Source organism: Elephantulus edwardii, unplaced genomic scaffold (genome assembly GCF_000299155.1).
Source record: "Elephantulus edwardii isolate Elephantulus edwardi_28Jun2011 unplaced genomic scaffold, EleEdw1.0 scaffold00003, whole genome shotgun sequence".
Taxonomy (NCBI): domain Eukaryota; kingdom Metazoa; phylum Chordata; class Mammalia; order Macroscelidea; family Macroscelididae; genus Elephantulus; species Elephantulus edwardii.
This window is the reverse complement of record NW_006399753.1, coordinates 27,641,971-27,663,616: the sequence shown is the minus strand read 5'-3', so window position 1 is coordinate 27,663,616 and position 21,646 is coordinate 27,641,971. Positions and strand designations below refer to the sequence as shown.

Here is a 21,646-nt window from a genome sequence, read left to right as displayed (position 1 = left end):
TTATGTATAGCTTTTTCTGTAGCTGCAGAGTGTACCTGAATAGTTAACATACTGTTTAGAATTCTGTATCATGTGATACTAAAATAAAGACTTTGAGAATGGCTTGATTTTTGATCAGTTCTTGACTCTGCATGTGTTCAGTGTGTTACTATATGGCTCTGAACTTCAGATTCCTCATCAGATACATGTTAAACATGATATTTATGCTTAAGGTTGTTTTGAAACACAAAACACCTATTTATCTAGCATGTAGAAGACACTCATTAAATATTATCATTATTAGTTGTGTTAGAACTATTGTGTTGTTGTGGTTGTTGTTAAATATGATGTTTGAGCCTTTCCATAGTGACTTTCTATAAGTGACTAAAAGCATCAGCTTCAACTACTTGGAACATACTTTCATGCAAAATGTATTCTATCCTCTCCTCTTATGCCCTCTTCTCCATTCTCTTTTCTTTTACTGCATTTCTTCCTAACCCCATTCCCCAGTGCGTACGTGTGGGTGTGGGTGTGTGGGTGTGCATGTGCATGTTGATTTGTCAAAGGAGAAAGAAGTAAAGAAAGAAAGAAGGAGGAGGAGACAAAGACCACGCATGATTTTGTTACTATCTGTTGTTTCTCTTGAGGTTGAATAGATTTTCTTAAGAAGAATTCCTTTCCAGTCTGAATGCAAAGATACCATTATATGAATATCATACTAGAAGTTTAGAAACCACTGTCAGAAAAAAGAAAATTCTCAGCAGTATAGATGACCACACATAGCACAGCCATACTAGGATTACAAGACCCACTTTTCATATTGTCCTAATAGAATATCAGAAATCTTTTACTGATTTCTACAGTCTATTAAACTTCAGTGCATTCTTCCCCAACCTCGCCTGCGTTAGCTTGCACTCCCTCTTCCCCCCCAGCTGCCAGTAGCTTGCTCCTCCCTGTCCCTCCAGGTAAATCTTTTGAAGATTCTCTGGTCTTCAGCTCCTTGCCATAGCAAAACCACTGAGAGGAAGCTGCCAGTGGTTCTGCTACCGATGTCAGCAGCATGTCTGCTCCCTAAAGCAGGAAGTAGAGAAGGAGACAGGGTAAGTCTAAACAGTCATACTTTGCACTCTTCTGATAGTGTTAAATTTGAGCTAACATACATTACTTTCAACAACACTGCCACATGATTGGACCAGTCCAGTCATTAAGCTACAGTCTTCAAAGTCAATTCACTTACATCTCCCTCAGTGGGGGGAAAGCATGTCTCCTACAGTTGCCTATGATGGAAAGATGACCTAGAAATGAAAATAATTTAGGAAGCAGGAGATTGCCAGTGTTGGAGTTTTAATACATGCAGTTTTTGCTTTATATTTTTGTTAGGAGCAATGGCTAAGGTTTGGTTCTGTTTCCCATTAATTATGGAGATTGAAAATATGTCTTCTAAACAATTGGAATGTGGGATTGATCAAAGTTGGTCATTAGCAATTTTTAGTTTAAGTACACTGATTTCAATATAGTACTCCCCTCCATCACATTCTTTTTTTTTTCTATTGTTCCTGCTAATAGTAGAAATGTGTCTTGGGTTGACTTATGCTGATTATTCAGAATATTTTCTTCCAAGTCTAATGATAGTTTCTTTTCACAAATCAGATATGTTGATCCAGTGGGCAGTTTTTGTTTTCTTGCTTTTTTAACTTCTGTCAAGTTGTCCAAGTTAATGAACAGCCTCATATTTATTGAAGGAGTAGTAGATGAACAAAAAGAATTTGATTTTCAAAGGCATTTTACATGAGACATCTAGAAATAGTTCCTGGAAAGGTGCTCAGGAAAGATGGTAAGAGGGTGAGTTAAATGTATCTGAGGACCACAGATGACTCAGCAAAGAGAGAAATTGGTTCTTAATGCAGGAGTCCACATAGGAATAATGGAAAGGCAACTACGTTCCTCTCCTGAGTGCTTTGTTTCAAAGTGCAGGTTCCTTTTTTTTTTTTTTTTTTTCCTTTGGTGTGAGTGATTGAGCGTTTTTATTTTAAGACTTAGATAACTATTTTTTTCCCTGGTGTCAAAATGAGCAATACTTAATGGTCGCCTTTTGAACTTTTCTTACAACTTTCTGTTTGTTTCTCTTTGTCTATTGAATGATAGGTAGCATTTTTAAAAGCTTTATATTCAGAGATCACATAGGCAAAGCCAGATTTTGTAATTTCCTGTAATGAATAATGTTTTTTACCTATCTTCATCCCAAACATAAGGTTATTTGGACGAGAGTTTCTTAAAAGCATTAATAAAAATAGTACTCAAAATGCAGCCTGTTCTCTTGGAGTCACTTCTGACTCACAATATTGCTACAGGCTAGAATAGAACTTCCCTCTAAGTTTTCCAAGGCTCTAACCTTTACTGAAGGCCATTGCCACCTCTTTCCTGTGGAGCAGATTCAAACAACTGACATTTTTACTAGTAACTGAGCATTTAACCACTGTGCCATCAGGATTCTTCTCTAAATTGCTGTTGCTATTGTTGTTCTATGCTGCCAAGCTGGAAATAGCTCATAGCTGACCCTCCAGTGGGTTTTCAGAGTCTGCAAATCACATGGGAGAAAGGACATTGCTCATCTTTCTCCCCAGAGCAGCTGATGGATTTGAACTGTGTGTCTTTAGTGTTGGCAGTACAACTTCTTACCACCAAGCTGCCAGTTGTTTTCATGTATCATTGAATCAGATCTAAGTCACAGTTGACCCTCCAGAGGGTTTTCAGAGACAATACGTCACACAGGAGGAGATTGCCCATCTTTTCCCCATGGAATAGTTCGTGGATTTGAACCTTGTGCCTTGGGTTGGCATTGCAATTAATTTATTGCAACTAGACCACCAGAGCTTCCCCAAAATTACTAGCTTATAGACCATTATATTTTTCTATAATTTATAACTCAAATACATGTTAGAGTTTACAAAATTAGAGAAGTAAAAAATACAGGGAATACTTCAAAAATTTCAGTATCAAAGAGACAAAGAATTTGTCTTTAATGAAATACCTTAAATATAACTTAAGACCCAAAGTTATTGCTGTCAAGTCAGAACCAATCATGGCTGACCCTCCAGCAGATTTTCAGAGGCTATAAATAATATGAATGTAGTTACCCATCTTTCTCCAGGGAGCCACAGAATCTGGTAGATTCAGACTGTCAAAGAAGATCTTCTTTGAGTCAGCAGTACAAATCCTATGTACGTGGTAACATCAAAAATAAGAATATTAATATTTTACTATAATGAAGTAAACTTTTACAGCATTAGTTAGTGTTAAATGTTTATATACACAAGAATAATCATTACCTATGGTATTGTTTGTCCTTTTCATATGCTGATTGCTCCATTAAAAGGTTTATTTCATACTTAATTGTTCCAGGTTTGGAAGAATATTCAAGTTGGCATAGTACTAATACTACAATGACTGATTAGAGTCCATTATGCCTGACACTGAAAAAAAGAACCCTTCCCCTATTTGTATGCTAAGAAATAGTGATTGTGTGTTTGGTGGTAAAAGAGTTAAAAGGTTTATAGCGATCATATTGACAAACACCAACAGTGTGTCCTTTTCCCACAGAGTTTGTTACAAATCATCATGCTGATGGAAGATGGTAGATAAGTTTCCCATTCTTAGTTGTTAAAAGCTCCACCAGAACCCAAATTCATGGCCATTGACCTCAGTTAAAGTAACCCTATAGAACAATGACCCCACCAGATATCCAAGGCTGTGAATATTTACACAGACTGACATTATCTTTCTGCAATGGCTAGTGAGTGGGTTAGTAGCTCTAATAACTGCACAACTATAGTTCTTTCTTTGCCAATATTTACCAGATTTCACTACCTTGAGAACCACTTTAAATATCTGTGCATTTCTGTGTTTAGGTGAAATTTTTCTGTAAATAATTATACTCTTTATTAAATATATTTTAAAATAATATTGATGTCATGGTTTTGATGTAATAGCTACTTCAGTGCGATAGATATTTATTTTACAGTTTCTTAAAATCAAAATGTTCCCCACATAAAATCAGGGACTCAGCATAAATGTTGCTTTAATAACTACCCCTTGTAGGGATGTAGTTTGACTTGTTTGTGGGGGAGCAGACTTAATCAGTGTTATAGAGGGGAACCACAAGCTACACAGGTGAAATATACAGCAATTTTATAGTGTGTGGTGATTCCCAGGAACCTGCAAGGACTTGGCTGTGTTTGTCTGCCATGGCCCTGGGCCACTGGAGACCCCTCCAGTAGAGAATCTCATTCTCCAGATGTGCTTTCTTAAAACATGTTAATCATTTTGCTTATAATGATTGAGCAAAAGTAGTACACTATCTCTTACTGGGCTGAAGCATCACTTCATATCTGCTAATTCAGTAATTAAAGACAAACAGGGTGGCCAAAAAACAAAACAAAATCATCCAGATAGTTTATGTCACAAAGCTAGAATATAAGAATTCCACAATCATCACCTGAAATAACTGTAAATTCTGCCTCTCGTCTCCTCTGCCATCTTCCTCACCAGAGATCATCTCTCACCTTCTCCCCAAAGAAGAAACAAAACCAGTTGCACCTTAAACCATGAATATTTTTCCTCAGGGGCTTTAAATAGTTTCCTATGCAACATGTCTTGTAGCACAAATTTTAACAAACGTTGCAGTAAATTTTATTCAGATATTAAAAAAAAGTAAAATACTGCACAAAATACTGTTAAATAAGTGCAGTTATCGAGGCCATATGTTTTAATTTTTATTTTGACATGACCTTATGAACAATGGCTCTGAACCTTGCCCTATATTAAGGTTTCTGACACAACTGGCCCATCACCACAGTCATTGTGTCAATCCATCTAATCCAAGGTCTTCCTCTCCTGTGCTAACCTGCTACTATTCCAAGCATGCTGTCCTTTTCCAGGGACTGATCACTCCTGACAACATGCCCGAAGTATATGAGACGGAGTTTCAAAACCCTTACCTCCAAGGAGTAACCTGGTTTCACCTTCTACAGGACAGACCTGTTTGTTCTCTTGGTAGTCTATGGTATATTCAATAATCTTCTGCAGGCCCACCACTTCAATTCTTCTGTAACCGTTAGTCATTGTCCAGTTCTTAAATGCATAGCAAGCAATTGAAAAGACCATGGCCTGCATCAGACACATCTTTGTTTCTAGACTGATGTCATCCCTGACAACAGACTTTCCCAATGCAACTTGTCTTTTGGTTTCCTGATTCCTGATGTAAGCAATGATGATTTTTAGAGTAAGGTGAATTGTTAACAATATCAAACTTTTATTCATCTATCATGGGCAGTTTGGCTCATGGTGAGAATCTTTGTTTGATGTTTAGTTACAGTCCATACTGTAGACTTTAGTCCCTAATCTTCTGTTACAAATACTTCAAGTCCTCCTCAGTTTCTCCAAGCAAGGTTGTGTCATCTGAATAACTCAGGTTGTTGATAAATCTTCCTCCAATCCTGATGCCCCATTCTTCTTCATAAAGACCAGCCTCCAAAATGATCTGTTTATCATACACAGATTGAGAAGGTATGGAGAAAGGATATGTCCCTGATGCATTCATGTAGTGTTCCCTTGTTCTGTTCAAATAGTAGCTTCCTGGTCCTGGATCCCCATTCTTCCCAGTGTTATTCATTTTATTTTTTTATTTTTTTTTTTTGTGATCCATGCAGCCAAATGCCTTTGCACAGTCAATAAAACACAAATAAATCTCCTTCTGGTACACTCTGCTTTCAGCCAAGAACAGTCTGTCATCTGTAATCAATTCCCTAGTACCACAATCATTTCTAAACTTTGCTTGTATTTCTGGCAGTTCTCTGTCAACTACTTTTGAGTAATTTCAACAAAATTTTTACTTGTGTATAATATTGTTTGATAATTTCTACACCCTGTTGAATCTCCCCAATTGGGAAAGGGAATGAATATAAATCTCTTTCAGTCATTTGGCTGGGTAGCTATTTTCCATATTTCTTGGAGATTGGCTTACTAAACCAAAATGGTTGGGACCATAGTCTTTGGAAAAACTTAGTCAATTTACATAATATTGTTCACAGTGATAACGTTTTGTATCTTAGTTTTGTGAACAGCATCTAGGGTGGTAAAAGCTATGACTGGCCATTTAAACTATTTAAACTATTGGTCTGTACCCATATAGAGCAAAAGAGAATGAAGGAAATCAAAGGCCTGAAGAAGAAACTAGATTAATAGCCCACACAAACCACAGTCTTCTAACTTGGTTTTGTGCCTGGATAACAATGCTGACTGTTCTGACCCACGACATGTTAGAAAGTCCTAGAGAAAATGGGGGAAATATAGAGCAAACTCAAACTCCAAAGTAAGGCTAGACCTATAGAGTTCTAGAATCTAGTGGAACCCCTGAAACTATCACCTTCCTTTGAACTTCGAACTCAAGCTTTCCTTAAAGTCACCTTTCAAACAGAACTAGTCTTACAACTTAAATAATATCCCCCATGAATAATGTGCTCCTTTAAAAATTAACTCTGTGAGACCAAATGATCAACATTTACCCAAAAGCAAAGATGAGATGGCAAGAAATGTAAGGGAGCTAGATCAATACAAACAACAGAAATAATGAGAATGCTAGCACATCGTGAAAAAAAACCAGTAGTATGGGACACTTTTTATAATAATTGTTAAAAGTGAATCCACTTTGTTGCATAAGCTTTAACCTGAAACACCAAATATTTTAAATAAAATCTTACTAAAAAGAATACATAAGTGCATACTTTAGACATTTACAAATTCCATTTGTTGCACTTCAAATTCTTGTAAATACTGTCAGTAATATAGAGTCTCACTTTGAGACATTTAGATCATTTGTAACAGTGGTAACTCCATTTCCTCAGAGTTAGAATTTCTCCTTATGACCTATAATTAATTTAGAAATACAAAATAAAGGAATCCTTTTGAGTTTAATATGCACACTATACCTGAGAGGCTTTCATTTGAGCCTCTCTGACTCCATACTGACCCAAAGTCTTTCTGACTGTTCACTCTCAATTTAAAATCACAAAATATTTATGTCACTAAGGAAATTGAGATTCGGTGTGACTAATGAAAATGACACAAGCTCCTCTTCCTCCTAGGAACCTGGATGTGCATTGAGTGTAAGTGATGCAAATCCTGCCTATTAGTTTCTGACAATCTTGAATACAGTTTTCAGATAGTTTAATATTGCTGGTTGGATATTAGAAACTACATTTAGCCTAGTTGAATTTAGAAAATTGAGTGGCTTTTCTGTGCTCATTCTTTCTGCAAAAGCAAACCCATTATAAGCTCTAACCTCTTCCACCATCAAATTAATCATACTGTTTCTTAAAAATTTAAGTTTCTAAAAAAATTCTTTTCATTTAAATTGAGGATTGCTTAGGAGGAAGGATGCAGTTTTCATGTGTATGCTGACTCTTTTTTCTTTCAGAACTTGAAGAATCCAGACAGAAATGCCCACCCTGCTGGTACAAGTTTGCAAACATGTGTTTGATTTGGGACTGCTGTAAACCGTGGTTGAAGGTGAAACACATTGTCAACTTGGTTGTGATGGATCCTTTTGTTGACCTAGCTATCACCATCTGCATTGTCTTAAATACGCTCTTCATGGCCATGGAACACTACCCCATGACAGAGCAGTTCAGCAATGTGCTGTCAGTTGGGAACCTGGTAAGTCTGATTGAAAGATCCTCTTGCAATGAGAAGAATCCATGATTGTCTTGATGAATTTTGCATATCACTCACAAATAAAATATGAGTTAATCTGATCATATATGCATAGAGAATGAAAGTTTAGCATTATTTTTTAAAGAAATTAAAATATATTCCTAGAGTTAAATATAGAAAAATTTAATGATCTTTCATACAATTTAATTTAGGGTTAAAGTATCCATTAATTAGAAAAATGATTGTGAATTATAAAGGAAATTGCTATAAGATTAAGAAACCATGACATATTTCTCAGAAATTTAGAATAAGTTCATTAAGTATTTTTCCATTTGCAAAATTAATATACCACTGGTGAGGTAATGTTGAAATATTTGTAAATAACCCGAAGATGGGATTTGGAGAGGTAGGAAGTATAATAAGGGAATTATTCCATTTGAATTTTTCCTGTTATTTAAATTCATTTATAAATTATGATATTTTAGATATATTTTTACTTAAGTATTTATATTAACATAGATTGGACACATGATGAAATAATGTAAGTGAAATGGGTCCTATATGGAAAAGTAAGAAGAGTAAAATCCTACAGGAAATATATGTTGATATAAAATGATTATAAAATATTAATGTACATCTCAACTTGATAAATTAATTTATAGCAAATGTGTATATAGTGTGAGTAACACATTCTAAGATATCTACCTTTCGAAGATGTGTGGAGAGGTTGGAGTCTACAAAGGTGTGTTTTCATGTTTTGATTGAGGCTTGGGTGTGGGTTGTTTGCATGTTTTTGTGTTTCATTCACAATTGGGTGTTAACTGATTGTATTTGGCCTTGTATTTAAAAGACAGTTGATTTTAACTGTTTTCATTAAACATCCTTCTAAGTAGTATATCACTGGTCTTTCAATTTGATGTACAGAGGTAATTTGTGGTTGCTGTGATGTTAAACACTGTGACACTGATGTGTCAAATGTGGTAACGGTTACCAGTGGTGGTTACCCATGATGGACAGTGTTTGGTGGAGCTCCCAGATTAAAACAGCTTGGAAGCAGGAGTGGCATCCACTTTCAAAATAGCTTGTCTCCAGAAACTCTATGAACTTGGAGAAACTCTGATAGTTATACGACTGGGCTCCGGTCTTTCATTCATAGGGTTGCTATAAGTCCTCTATGATTTGACAGCATTTAACAACAACAACAGCAACAATGTATTCTAAAACATACAAATGTCAAGTTGAAATAAATTCATAGCTGACCTTCCAGCAGGTTTTCAGAAGCTATAAATCACAGAAAAGGAGATTGCTCTCCTTTTCCTCATGGAACAGCTGTGGGGATTTTAAACTCTTGCCTTTGGGGTGACATCACAACTTCTTGCCCACATTACACAATATTTTTAGACTCTGAACTAATTGCTATATTATTATATTCACAGAATGAGGGAAAAAAATTTTGCAGATCTTATTTGTAATAAAAGGAAGCCTGGTGACATACCATGTCCTGGACTTACAGGTTGATAGTTCAACTATACTGCCTGCTCTAAGAGAGAAAGATAGGCCATCACATCCTGTAAGACTTTCAATCTCAGGAAACCAGTGGCTAGAAATAAGAACAAACACGTGGGCAATAGAGATTTGCTGTTGTTGTTGTATGCTGCTGTGTCAGAACTGACTCATAGCTGACCTTCCAAAACACTCTCAGGAGCTGTATAGGGCTGTTGTGCATAGAATCGCTATGAGTCGCAAACAACTCGACGGCACATAACAACAACAAATATATATATATATATATATATATTGCACAGGAGAAGATTGCCTCTTCTCTTGCAGAGCAGTTGGTGAATTCAAAACAGTGCTTTTGGGATTGCTGTACAGGGTCTTACCACTAGGCCACCAGAGCTCCCTTAGTAGCTAGTAGGGGTCTATATTATAAACATTTATTCAGAAATTTGGAACCCTCATACATTGCTGATGGACACACAAAATGATGCTGCCACTTTGGAAAACACTTTGGCACTACTTCTAAAAGTTACAAATAAATTTACTGTATTATCTAACATTTTCAATTCTATGTATAACCAGCAGCATAGAAATTATATGCTTACACAAAAACTTGCACATGAATGTTCGTGGCAGGTTTATGATAATGATCAAGAAGTAGAAACAACCCAGATGGCCATCTATTCCTAAATAGACATATTTGTGTGACATATCTATACAAATAAATAGTTTTAGGCAATCAAAGAGAATGAAGTACTGATGTATACCATAAGATGGGTGAATCTTGAAATGATTACATGGTAAATTTGTATAACATGTCCAAAATCGGCAAATCCATAGAAAAGGGAAGATTATTGGTTGTCAGGGGCTGGAGAAAGGGGATAATGGGAAAGACGTCAGTTTCTTTTGGAGTAAGTTTCTGGAGTTAGCAGAGATGGTTGAAAAATTCTGTGAAGATGCCAAAAAGTACTAACGTGTATGTTGCTTACTATTTTATGTTATGACTGCATTACAGTTTATTAATCCTATATCCTTTTGAGGGGGAGCTCTGGTGGCATAGGCCTTAAGGAGCTGTGCTGCTAACCCAAAGACCCTGCCTCTCTGGAGGTTCAAATTCACTAGCAGCTCTTTGAGCAAAAGACAAGCAATCTCTTCCCATGCAATTTTATAGCCTCACACACACCACAGAGAGCCAGCTATGAGTTAGTTCCAGCTCAATAGCAGTGAGAGTTTATTCCTATTGATGGATATAAAAGTGGGTACCAATGTTTTTGCCCTCATAATAATGCTTTACTAAAGTATCTTTAAATGCACCACCTTTTGTAATGATGTTTTATTATCTATATGATAGATTCCCAGTATTGTTTCTGAATCAATAATGTGTGCATCTTTAATATTTATGAATACTGTCACATTACAGCCTACGATATACGAGGGTGTTACATTCCCATATGCTTTGCACTAGATATGATTGCTCCTTTTGCATTTTGGCAATTTGAGAAAAATTAACATTTTCTTTTTTTGCTTATAACTGCATTTTTTTCTTTCCTAGATAGGACTAGCATTCTCTTATACATATATGCTATGGGAATGTTTTCCATTTGTCATTTGCAGAGAGGCTTTTTTTGGGTCCTATTCTTATCAATCATAGCAGTACTTTGACTTTTAGAATGTGAACAAAATATTTGTCTTATTTGTTTAAGTTTTATGATCTACTATTTATCTTTATATATACACATTCCCAAGGAAAATGATCTACCAGAATGTGGAAATTATTGAACAATATAATTAGTATCACATATAAACAAAATCTTCCTGAAAATCAATGAAAAATGGCTAGAAGACTAAATAGAAAACTGCCAGAAGTTCAAGCTGGATTTAAAAGTGTCTGTGACAGCAGGGGTATCATTGGTGATATCAGTTGGATCCTGGCTGAAAGCAGAGAGTATCAGAAGAATGTTTAGTTGTATTTTATTAACTCTGAAAAGGTGTTTGTCTGAGTGGATCATAACAAATTATGGTTAACATTGAGAAAAATGGGAATCACAGAACACTTAATCATGCTCATGTGAAGCTTATACCTAGACCAAGAGGCTGTTTTGCAAACAAAATAAGGAAACACTACATGGTTTAAAATGAAGAAAAGTGTGCATCGGGATTGTATTCTCTTTCCTTACCTATTCAGTCTGTATACTGAACAAATCATTGAAGGAGCTGGACTTTATGAAGAAGAATGTGGCATCAGAATTGAGACTCATCAAAAACCTACATTATGCAGATGTCACAACCTTGCTTCATCAAAGTTACAAGATCTTTAAGCACTTGCTGCTGAAAATAAAAGACTGCAAATGGATTTCATCTCAACGACAAGAAAATAAAAATTCTCACCACTAAATTATAGGGAACATGATGCTAGATGGAGACAAAATTGAAATTGCCAATGGCTTCATCTTACATGGATCCACAAGCAATATGCGTGGGATCAGCAGACAGGAGATCAGGAGACATATTGCATTGGGAAAGTCTACAGTCAGTATCCTCTCCAAATTATTGGGTAACAATGATATTTGTTTAAAGACTAAGGTGCATCTGATTTAAGCCATGTTCTTTTCAGTCACTTGCTAAGTATCACAGTTGATGTTATTATTTGTTCCACTAAGTATAGCAGCAGGACAGTTATAAGAAGTTTCAAGTCAATGTGGTCCCAAATTTTAATCTGCTGTATAAGTCCATGATTTCTAACATCAACATCTCCACCTGTGGCTCAGTTCTTAAGCTCCTCTATGTCTCTTGGGTTTGTTGGTCAGCTGAAAGGTACCCCAGAGATTCAGACCCATCAGAGGAATGACTCATAAGACTAGATATGCAAATCAGTTTTGCAGAAACTAGTGAGCAATGACCCAGGCTTGATACAACTGGATTCTTGTTCCACAGTATATATAATTTTTCAGTACAGACAACTTCCAGTAAGCTTGGGCTAAGTCAACAAGTCATGCTGTTGCGCTTTTCTTGGTGTTTTCACACACTTTCACAATGTGGAAAGCGGTCTCTTATATTGGTCTCTTCTTTTGGTCCCACAGCTGTTGATGGCAGGACCATATGCCTATAGGCACCTGGAGACCATTTCTCTACTGGAGGTTAACACAGTAGCTAGAAAAGCTCATTTTTAAGATTTCTGATACTACAGTTGGACAATGAATAACAATTATAGAATAAAAATTGATGTCTTTGAGCATCAATTCTGGAGACGATAGTGTTGGAGAAGAGTGCCAAATATCCCATGGACTGCCAAAAGAATAAACAGATATGACTTAGAAAAGGTATAGCTAGAGTGCGCCTTAGAAGCAATGGTGATGAAGGTTCATCTCACATACTTTGGACATGTTTCTAGGAGAGGCTGTTCCTTGGAAAGGAACATGAAGCTTGGAAACATGGAGGGTTGGCAAAGTAGAATAAGACCCTCAGCCAGAGGGATTGACACAGTGAAAGCAACAATGGGCTCAAGTATATCAGAAATTATGAGAATGGCAGAGGATAGGACAAGTTTCAAATCTTATTCATAGTGTCACTATTTTTTATACTCAACAGCACCTAACAATAGCAACATACATATTTAGTATCTCAAATGTTATTCTACCAATTCCTGGAACTTTATTTTGCCAATGTCTTGAATGTCATTTACATTTATTCCCTCATCTACATTGACTCTTTATCATATGCTACTTCTTGAAATGCTTTGATCTCAACCAATTTGGGGGAGTGATTCCTTTTATTCTTTCCATCTTCTTTTGATGTTTCTGGGTTATCCCATAGCATTTCAGTAATGCAACTAGAGGCTTGAATGTATTTTTCCATTCTTTCTACTTGAGAAATATGAAGCGAGTGCTTCCTTTTTTATTCTCCAACTCTAGCTCTTTGCACATTTTGCTGTAGTACTTCACTTTGTTTTCTGCCTTTTATCTTCTCTTCATCTCTTTTACTTCAGCATCCCTTCCTTTGTTTTCACTTCTCAGTGCTCTAGAGTGGGAGAGTGTCATCTGACATCTATTTTGATGTTTTCTTTTCCCTCTGACTTTGTAATGTTCTTTTGCCTTCATCATGACTGATATCTTTTTTATGTTATCCAACAATTCATCTGGTTTTCAATAATAGTATTTAATGCCTAACCTGTTCTTGAGATGATTTTTAAATTCAAGTAGGCCAGGCTAAGGTTGAATTTTGGTTCTTGTGAACTTGTTTTCATTTTCTTCAACTTCAGTTTGAATATGTACATGAGAAATTGAGAGTCTTCTCTTTAATCAGCACCTGGCCTGGTTTTGACTGCTGATAGTGAACACCTTGGTTCCTTGGTTTCAACCTCTTCTGTTTGACAAACTGGTTTGTTCTCTTGGCGCTCCATTCTATGTTCATTACCCTTCACCAACACCACAACACAAACACATCAGTTCTTCTAAATGGTACATATAAATACAATTTGTCTTTTGTCTTTGATCATGGATTGTTTGTTTAACATACAACTTTTCAGTTGAGTAAAATATATTTCCTTATTTGTGACTATGAGTGTTCTAACGATAAAAAAATGCCTATTCATAAAAATCAGAAAAAAAAATTGTACTTATATTTCTTAACATTTAAATCTTCAGTAGATAACATCAATATTCTATTCTTTGTATGAGTGGGGAGGTAATAATCTGCTCTAATTAATAGAATAATATATGATTTATTTTGTATTATATCTTCTTGTTATTGTGTAAGTGACTAGAAGGAATAATTCCTTAATTCAGTACCATAATTCACCATAGTGAGTTAGTTTATTTGCTTATTTAAAATACAATGCTTCCTTGAAAATATTTCAGTGGATGAAATAGGTGATTCTCACACTTTACAGATTTGTGCTAAACAAAATCTATGACATTGTAATTTTTCTTGATCACCTACAGAAATAGTGGATTTTCCCCATCCTCTGATGCACTTTCAATCATAAACTTATTCATGACTTGTTGGTTAATATTTTGTGAATTTGTAGTCAGAGTAGCTACAACATAGAGTTCAAATATAGCAGTAGTTGTGTGGATAGCACAGGTAGGTAGCAACAACACTTTGTACATGTCTATTAACATAAGCTCATTCATATTTTTTTCTTTATATAAGTGACACCATTTTAAATAAAAGTATTGCTATCTTTTTATATCAGTACATATAGATTAGCATTTAAAAAGGCATGTTATATTTTACAAGATGTGACATTATATTTTTTGTATTAGTAAATATATTTTATTAGGTGCCATTAAGTCAAGGGGCACTCATAGTGACCCTGTGAACAAAAGATCTGAACTTTGTCCTATTTTATGCTTTCCTCATAATTTCTGACATATCTGAACCAATTGCCACAATCACTGTCTCAATCCATCTTATTGAAGGTCTTCCTGTCTTTCATTGACCCTCCACCTTTCCAAGCATGATGTCCCTTTCCAAGAAATAACCTTTCCTAACAACATGTCTAAAAATATATATAAGGAAGTTTCACAGGGAACTCGAAGAGTGCCCAGACTATACTTTTCTAAGACGTATATCTGTTCTTTTGGTTGCCGTGAGATGAGTACCCAGCTCAGTGCTCATCTCAATATTCATGTCCAGCATTACAACTTCTTCTTCTGTCATTCTAATTCATTGTCCAGCCTTCAGATGCTTAACAGGTAATTGGAAGACCGTGGCTGGAATCAGGTATCCCTTGTTCTTTAAACTGACAATCCTCACTTTTGCCTAAGCCTGGAGAGATTCTATGGGAATCTCTATGGGAGAGGGGAGTTTGGGGGATAGCTGTAGGAGGAAGCAGCACATGAGCCTTGACCAATCCCCATATCTTGGGTTGTGACTCCTGAACCTTTCCTGCACCAAGAGGACGAACTGGCTGGATGGGCCACTGAGCCTGAGTCAGGGACCATGTGGAGCCGTATGGGACTAAGAGCAGGATGTTCCACTTCATGATGGATGTGGTGCTTGAGGATCCCATGTTCCTAATGATCCCTTTCTTTGCCAGTAACCGTCATCGTATGAGCCGAATGTCAGGTGGCCTTTTCTCAGCATCACAGGTGGCAACATGCCAGGGACCAGACCTGCCAGCTGCAGAATGCAGGCTTGGACTGTGTCCCCTTTTGCAATGCTAGGCATGTCAGGTGGCTTCATGGGTATGATTGGGAATATGGAACACATGACAGCTGGTGGCAATTGTCAGAACTTTTCATCCTACATTGTCATCTCTTATTCCTGTATGGGGGATGCCGCACCCAAGGCCTACCAGGATATGAATCTGGGAGAATCTGAGGACCGTGCAAAACACAGATAGCGGACCAGAGCCAAAGTCCATTGGGCATGATATTCGAGATAGGGCTCATATTCTCCAATGTTCCCAAAATCATCACACGGGAGACACAGAAGAGTGACCTGAAAGAGTATAAAGCTGCAGCATTTGATGATGAATGGCATCTCCGATCTCCAGTAGTAGTGCCCTCTGGAATTCCAACAGCAGGAGGCTTTGGGGGATTGGGAGCCAACGGGCTCCCCGCCAGACTATCCTGGGTCCTGAGGATGTCTCCCATCTACCTCCTCCCCTGACACTATGACTGATGAATGTTCTGGCTCTCAGCCTCTCCCATGCAAACTGTGAGAGGCTGAGAAGTCACTGCCTGAGTTAACTTAGCCCTCCAACTCCCACCCTCAATTTACTATTAAATTAATATGCAAGCCCCCTGCCCTTCCTCCCTGGGGGTCACGGGGATAACTTTTCACAGCCCCTTTACCTATTTTTCCGTCTTTAATTTTCATACCATGATGCCTCCTCTTGTATCCACTAACTTGAATTTTCACTTTGCTGCTCCATCATCCTATCACTTCCCCCATTTGCCCTTGTCGTACATCGAAGGAAGAAGCATTTGGGGTAATCTCCAGGCCCAGGGGCTCCATCCCTCAGTGATCCTGGGTCTTTGTCCATCTCTTCCTCAGAGTCCCTGCTGCAGGGCCACAGCCCTGGTCTAAGACTGCTGAGGGTGAAAACTGGACTCATTCCTAAATCTTCATCCTCACCTCATCCTGACACATCTCAAAAATCTTCCCTATGTCCTTCCTTGCCTTTATTTTTTATTCATGCAACTTGTAACTAGGTGTTTATTGACTAAAGAAGGAGGGGGGAAAAACTTTTAAAAAATCCCCAAAACCAAAACTGAAACCATTGCTCTTGCACAGGATATGACCCATGAAAGAAAGAAGCCATACTGGGTTACCTTTACATTAAGATACCATATTCCTTTGAATATACCTACAAGTCTATTAGTGTAGACTTTAGTGTGCAAGAATAAATACTTTTGAGTTTAGGTGTCCAAAACTGAAATTTAAGGTTATTAAGAGTGCTTGGCAATTTAATTTGAAAATCCCAGAAAAGAGAGAACTTTGGGAATGGACTCCCAAATTCTGCATATAAACTAAATTTTGCAGAAAACCCTCAAATCCAAGAAGCTCAGTTAGAGAAAAGTTGAAGGAATATCTCTGTTTCTACATCTACATTAGATGCAGAACTTAGAGTGGAGGTCTCCACAATAGGAAATGGCATAACTACTCTGTTTTCTTTTGAAACCTCAGTTTTATACCTAGGAGAAAGATTATGTCAAATAATTATTCGGTTGGGATCAGGGGGAAAGTATCAAATAGCCATTATTCTAACTAAACATGAAACAGGTTGTCAATTCCAGTGTCCTAGTAGGTAAGAAGTTGCATTGCTAACCCAGAGGCAAGTAGTTTGAAACGACAATCTGTTCCTAAGGAGGAAGATGAGTAATCTGTTGTCTAATGTTATAGCCTCTGAAAACATGGAGCGTGCAATATGAGTTGGTTCTGACTCAGAGGAAAAGGGAGAGAGAGAAGACAGTATCCTGTATCTTGTACGTTATTTAGCAGCATCTCTTATTACTGTTTGCTAGATGCCTATACCAACTACCCCTAATTCTTGAGAGTCAAAGATATTATCAGGCATTACCAAACATTTTCAATGATTGCTTAATGTACCCTTGGGGACAAAGTTTTTCCTAGCTGAGAATTAGTACACTAAAACAAAACAAAACAAAACACAAAAACCATAAAATGTTCTATTTTAGGGAAGCAGGGGGAGAGACATACACACAAATACAGAGAGAGACAGACAGACATAAGGGGGGGAAATCCAAATAATTCCAACATGGACATTATTGGATAGTGCCCCCCAAGAATATTACCACCAAGAATAATACCACCAGTTGCTATTGGGGAGCTCTGGTGGCCCAGTGTTAAGAATTTGCTCTGCAATCTCAAAAGCATGTGGTTTGAAATAGCCAGATGTTCCACAGGAGAAGGATTGGCAATCTCCTCCCCTGTGATTAACTGCCTCTGAAAACCCACTGGAGGGTCAGCTATGGGTCAGTTCTAGCTCAATGGTACACAACAATAACAAGTTGCTTTTGAGTCAGTTCTAACTTTTAGTGTGTCCTTAAAGCCCCAAGGGATCCTTAATGAGATACTTTTCAGAAGTAGACTTACAGATCTTTCTTCCAAGCAAACTTGAAACATTTAAACTTCAACCTTGAAGAAATAATCAGCAGTGATACTAGTAAAAAAGAAATACATCAGTAGACAGAAAAGTAGAACAGTTTGAGCAAATTATGGTTCCCTAAGAAATGCAAGGTTACTTAGATTTGAAAAATCAATTTACCATATAAACAGTATGAAGAGAGGAAAACCGTTATCCATCTCAAGTTTTGATAAAATTCAACAGCAATTCATGATTTTTAAAAGTTTAAAAATAGATAAAAAAGCAAATGTAAATCAAACAAAGCTCTCACACTAAAACAACAATAAAGTGAAACTTTCTTAATTTGATAAAGGGTATGGAAGAAAACCTCCACTAACACTTTACTTGAGCTCTGGTGTCAGAGTCTATAAATATTAAATTGTCAAGTTGAAAATTTATAAATTGTATATCAATCCACTTCCTAAACAACATATAATTAGGCATATGATTTAATTTATATGGATGGCATGAGGTTTGGGGGAGTTAAAGTTCATTTTCTTCCACAATTTTGCAATTGTTGCAGAACTTTGTTGAAAACACTTTCTTTAACCAATATAATTCATCATAAAAAAATATCCAACAGACATATATTTTGGGCTTATTTCTGAAGTCTTCATTCTATTCTGTTGATATCTTTGTTCGTGTCCAAATGATATTATTTCAATTAATATGGCCTTGTAGTCAGTCTTGAATTAAGGTAGGCCCATTCTTCTAATATTATTCTTTAGTAATAATTAGTAATGTTTTGGCTACTTTTAAAGACCTTATATTTTCATATAAATTTAAAAATCACTTCCTAAATTTCCACGACTATTGACATTTACAAAAGTTCATAGAGTTTCCAGTGACGTGTTGTTTAGGAAATGGATTTCACTCCTGCTTCCAAAAGTTCTTTGAACTTTGATAAATGTCGATAGTTGTAGAGGGGCTTCAGGCCTTTTGTTCATAGGATCACTATAAGCCGTGTTCTACTTGTAGGCAATAAACAATTGCAAAGCTGACATAATAAACTTCTAAAGTAAAGCTAGAGAAAATATTTCTGAAATTTTGATGAGTTTTTCTGATGGGAAGAGACAACAACAGTGAAATAAAGCAGGTGCTTAAAACTTGTCAGCTAGGCCTTTCATGTGGAAACTTTTTTCTTCATTTATGTAATTTTATTGAGATTTAAAGATTGTGAATAGCTAAATATTTGTTTGAATTCAAAACATCGAAGGGGAAGTAATTTTTAAATCGCAACTGTGACTTTTTGTATATATATTAAATTTCTTACAATTGTTGTTTTCAAGGTATTCCTTTTTAATTAAATTTTTTTTTCTCATTTAGGTCTTCACTGGGATATTTACAGCAGAAATGTTTCTCAAGATAATTGCTATGGATCCATATTATTACTTCCAAGAAGGATGGAATATTTTTGATGGTTTTATTGTGAGCCTTAGTTTAATGGAACTTGGTTTGGCAAATGTGGAAGGACTATCAGTTCTCCGATCATTCCGTCTGGTAAATTAACTGGGAGTATCTGTATTTATCTTTGTAATTTGTCTTCATATTAATTCTGTAATGATTATATTTCCAGTAATTATATTATTATTTGGATTCAATTCTAATACAATCCAATTTGCCTTCAACCAAATGGTAATTTTATTAATAGCTCTAATGGAAAGATCACATGTATTCAAAGAATAGTCAAATGTTCTCTCATTAGTAATTAAGATGAGAATGAAATAGGAGGGAGGAAAAGGGAACAGGAGGTAAACTCAAATCGCTATTAAATAATCCTTTACTTAACTCATTAGCAAAAGTTTGGTTAACTATGCTTAAGATTTGGTTAGGATCTAGGATTCATTCACTTTTTTGTTCCAAATTGTTGTCTTTGGTGTTGTTGTTATGTTCAGTTGAGTCAGGACCAACTCATAGCTGACTCGCCATTTGGGTTTTCAGAGGCAGCAAATTGCATGGGAACAGATTACCCATTCTTCTCCCTCAGAGCAGATAGTGGGTTCGAACCACGTGCCTTTGGGATTACAGTGCAGTTTCTTACCACTAGGCCACCAGAGCTCCCCACTAAACCAATAGAGTTACTAGTTGTCTGTCCATCATGATTCCATAGAAACTGATTTGAAACTAGAGAAAATGTACAAGGGAGGGGGAAATGTACAGATAGCTCTTCTACATATCTGTTCCTCAGCCACATTGGCAAGTCACTAGGTTCATTCTCTGAGAAAAGTTGCCTATATTATGCTTGGTTAATTTTAACAAAGTACCTTTCATTTTCTTTCAGAGATGGTTAATGACACGGGGTGAGATTGCCCATCCTTTTCCTGCATAGCAGCTAGTGAATTTGAACCTCATGCATTCCGGATTGCAGCACAGATTCTTATCACTAGGCCACCAGAGCTCCCTAAATGAAAGATTGTTTCTTTAAACTTAGCCAAATATAATATAGGCAACTTTTCTCAGAGAATGAACCTTGAGACTTGTTGATAGGGTTGAAGGAACAGATATGTGGGAGAGCTGTCTAACTATTTTTCTCTGCCTTGTTCACATTTGTTCTTTATATTTTTCCAAGTTTATGGATCTTTTAAAATTAAAAGGCTTCCTTAGCAAATTGCCAAATCTGCCGAGTTTGGTTCTGCTATTTGAATTAACTCTCACCTCTAAATAAGCAAATAACAGAGGTTATAAATAGTTACCAAAGACAGATTCCTGTGGATGGTTTATCTTAATGATGATTAATCTCAAAACTTTACTGTAATACCTATTTCATTCTCCTTAGCACTTTTAAAGTTCACATTTGCTTTGCGCTTCTAGAACTATACTTCCTTTCCCTAGTTATTGAAGACAGATATGGGTGTAATTTGAAGCTAGACAGATATAAGAAATAAAATAAAACTTAGACATTATTGTATAACATGCAGTATCGGAAATTAATTTTTTAAAAATATATTTAATAAATTTTCATGAAAATGGAAAAAAAGTTCTACAAAGAAAGGTAGTATCATTAATGTCTCACTAGCCTGTCAAATTCTTTTGGATAAATGATTGTTTTAGAACAAATAAAACCTTAAGTAATCATATTCAATCCTTTGGTCACTAAATTTGCATTATTCTAAGCCTGAAATATACTGAAACATCTAAAATAAAATACTACCACTGTTTAACCATAAATGGTAACTTAAAGGACTCTATGAGCCAGTACAATCAACATATCAAACAAAGACAGAGAAGCATTTGAAATCTTTAATTAATTAAATCAGTGAGGACATAGAGGTGACACACACACACAAAAAATGCTGTTTATTATTTGAGTTCAAGCAGCTAATATAGCCTATAATAAAATACAACAGGCTAAACATTGGGTGTCAAAGATTTTTTTTAAAAAAAAAATAGCTCTTTTAATTTAAATACTTGTTCTAGAAGAAGTAGCAAAGTTTAACAGGACAACAAGCAATAAATTTTGGAAAGGATGTGGAGAGATTGAAATTCTCATGCACTGATGGTGAGATTGTAAAATGATACAACCGCTCTGGATGGCAGTTTGACATTTCCTCAAAAAGCAAGCATAGAAATCCCAATGATTCAGCTATTGCACTATCGCAAATATATCCCAAGGAAAATAGAACTGAGACACAAACAGAGATTTGTACACTTATATTCATGGCCGCATTATTCACAGTAACAAGAAAATGGAAACAACCCAAATGTTCATCATCAACAACAACAACAACAAAAAAAAAAAACCACAACAAAACAAAAAAAACCCACCAAAACCCCAAACAAATGGATTGGAATATTATGATACTTTCACACAAGGGAATACTATGCAGCACTGAACAAGTAATAATTTTGAAAAATACTGTA

At 36.2% G+C, this 21,646-nt stretch overlaps 1 protein-coding gene across 5 annotated transcripts in view; it reads left to right on the top strand.

The window, feature by feature from the left end:
• Window positions 1-21,646, top strand: part of SCN2A (sodium channel, voltage-gated, type II, alpha subunit) — a 172,805-nt gene that overhangs the window by 98,202 nt on the left and 52,957 nt on the right. For all 5 annotated transcript variants that reach the window (XM_006879342.1, XM_006879341.1, XM_006879343.1 and 2 more), the window contains 2 exons: window positions 7,454-7,692; window positions 19,112-19,285. In XM_006879342.1, the coding sequence (XP_006879404.1) occupies window positions 7,454-7,692; window positions 19,112-19,285 (413 nt within the window). The remainder of the gene's footprint in view (window positions 1-7,453; window positions 7,693-19,111; window positions 19,286-21,646) is intronic.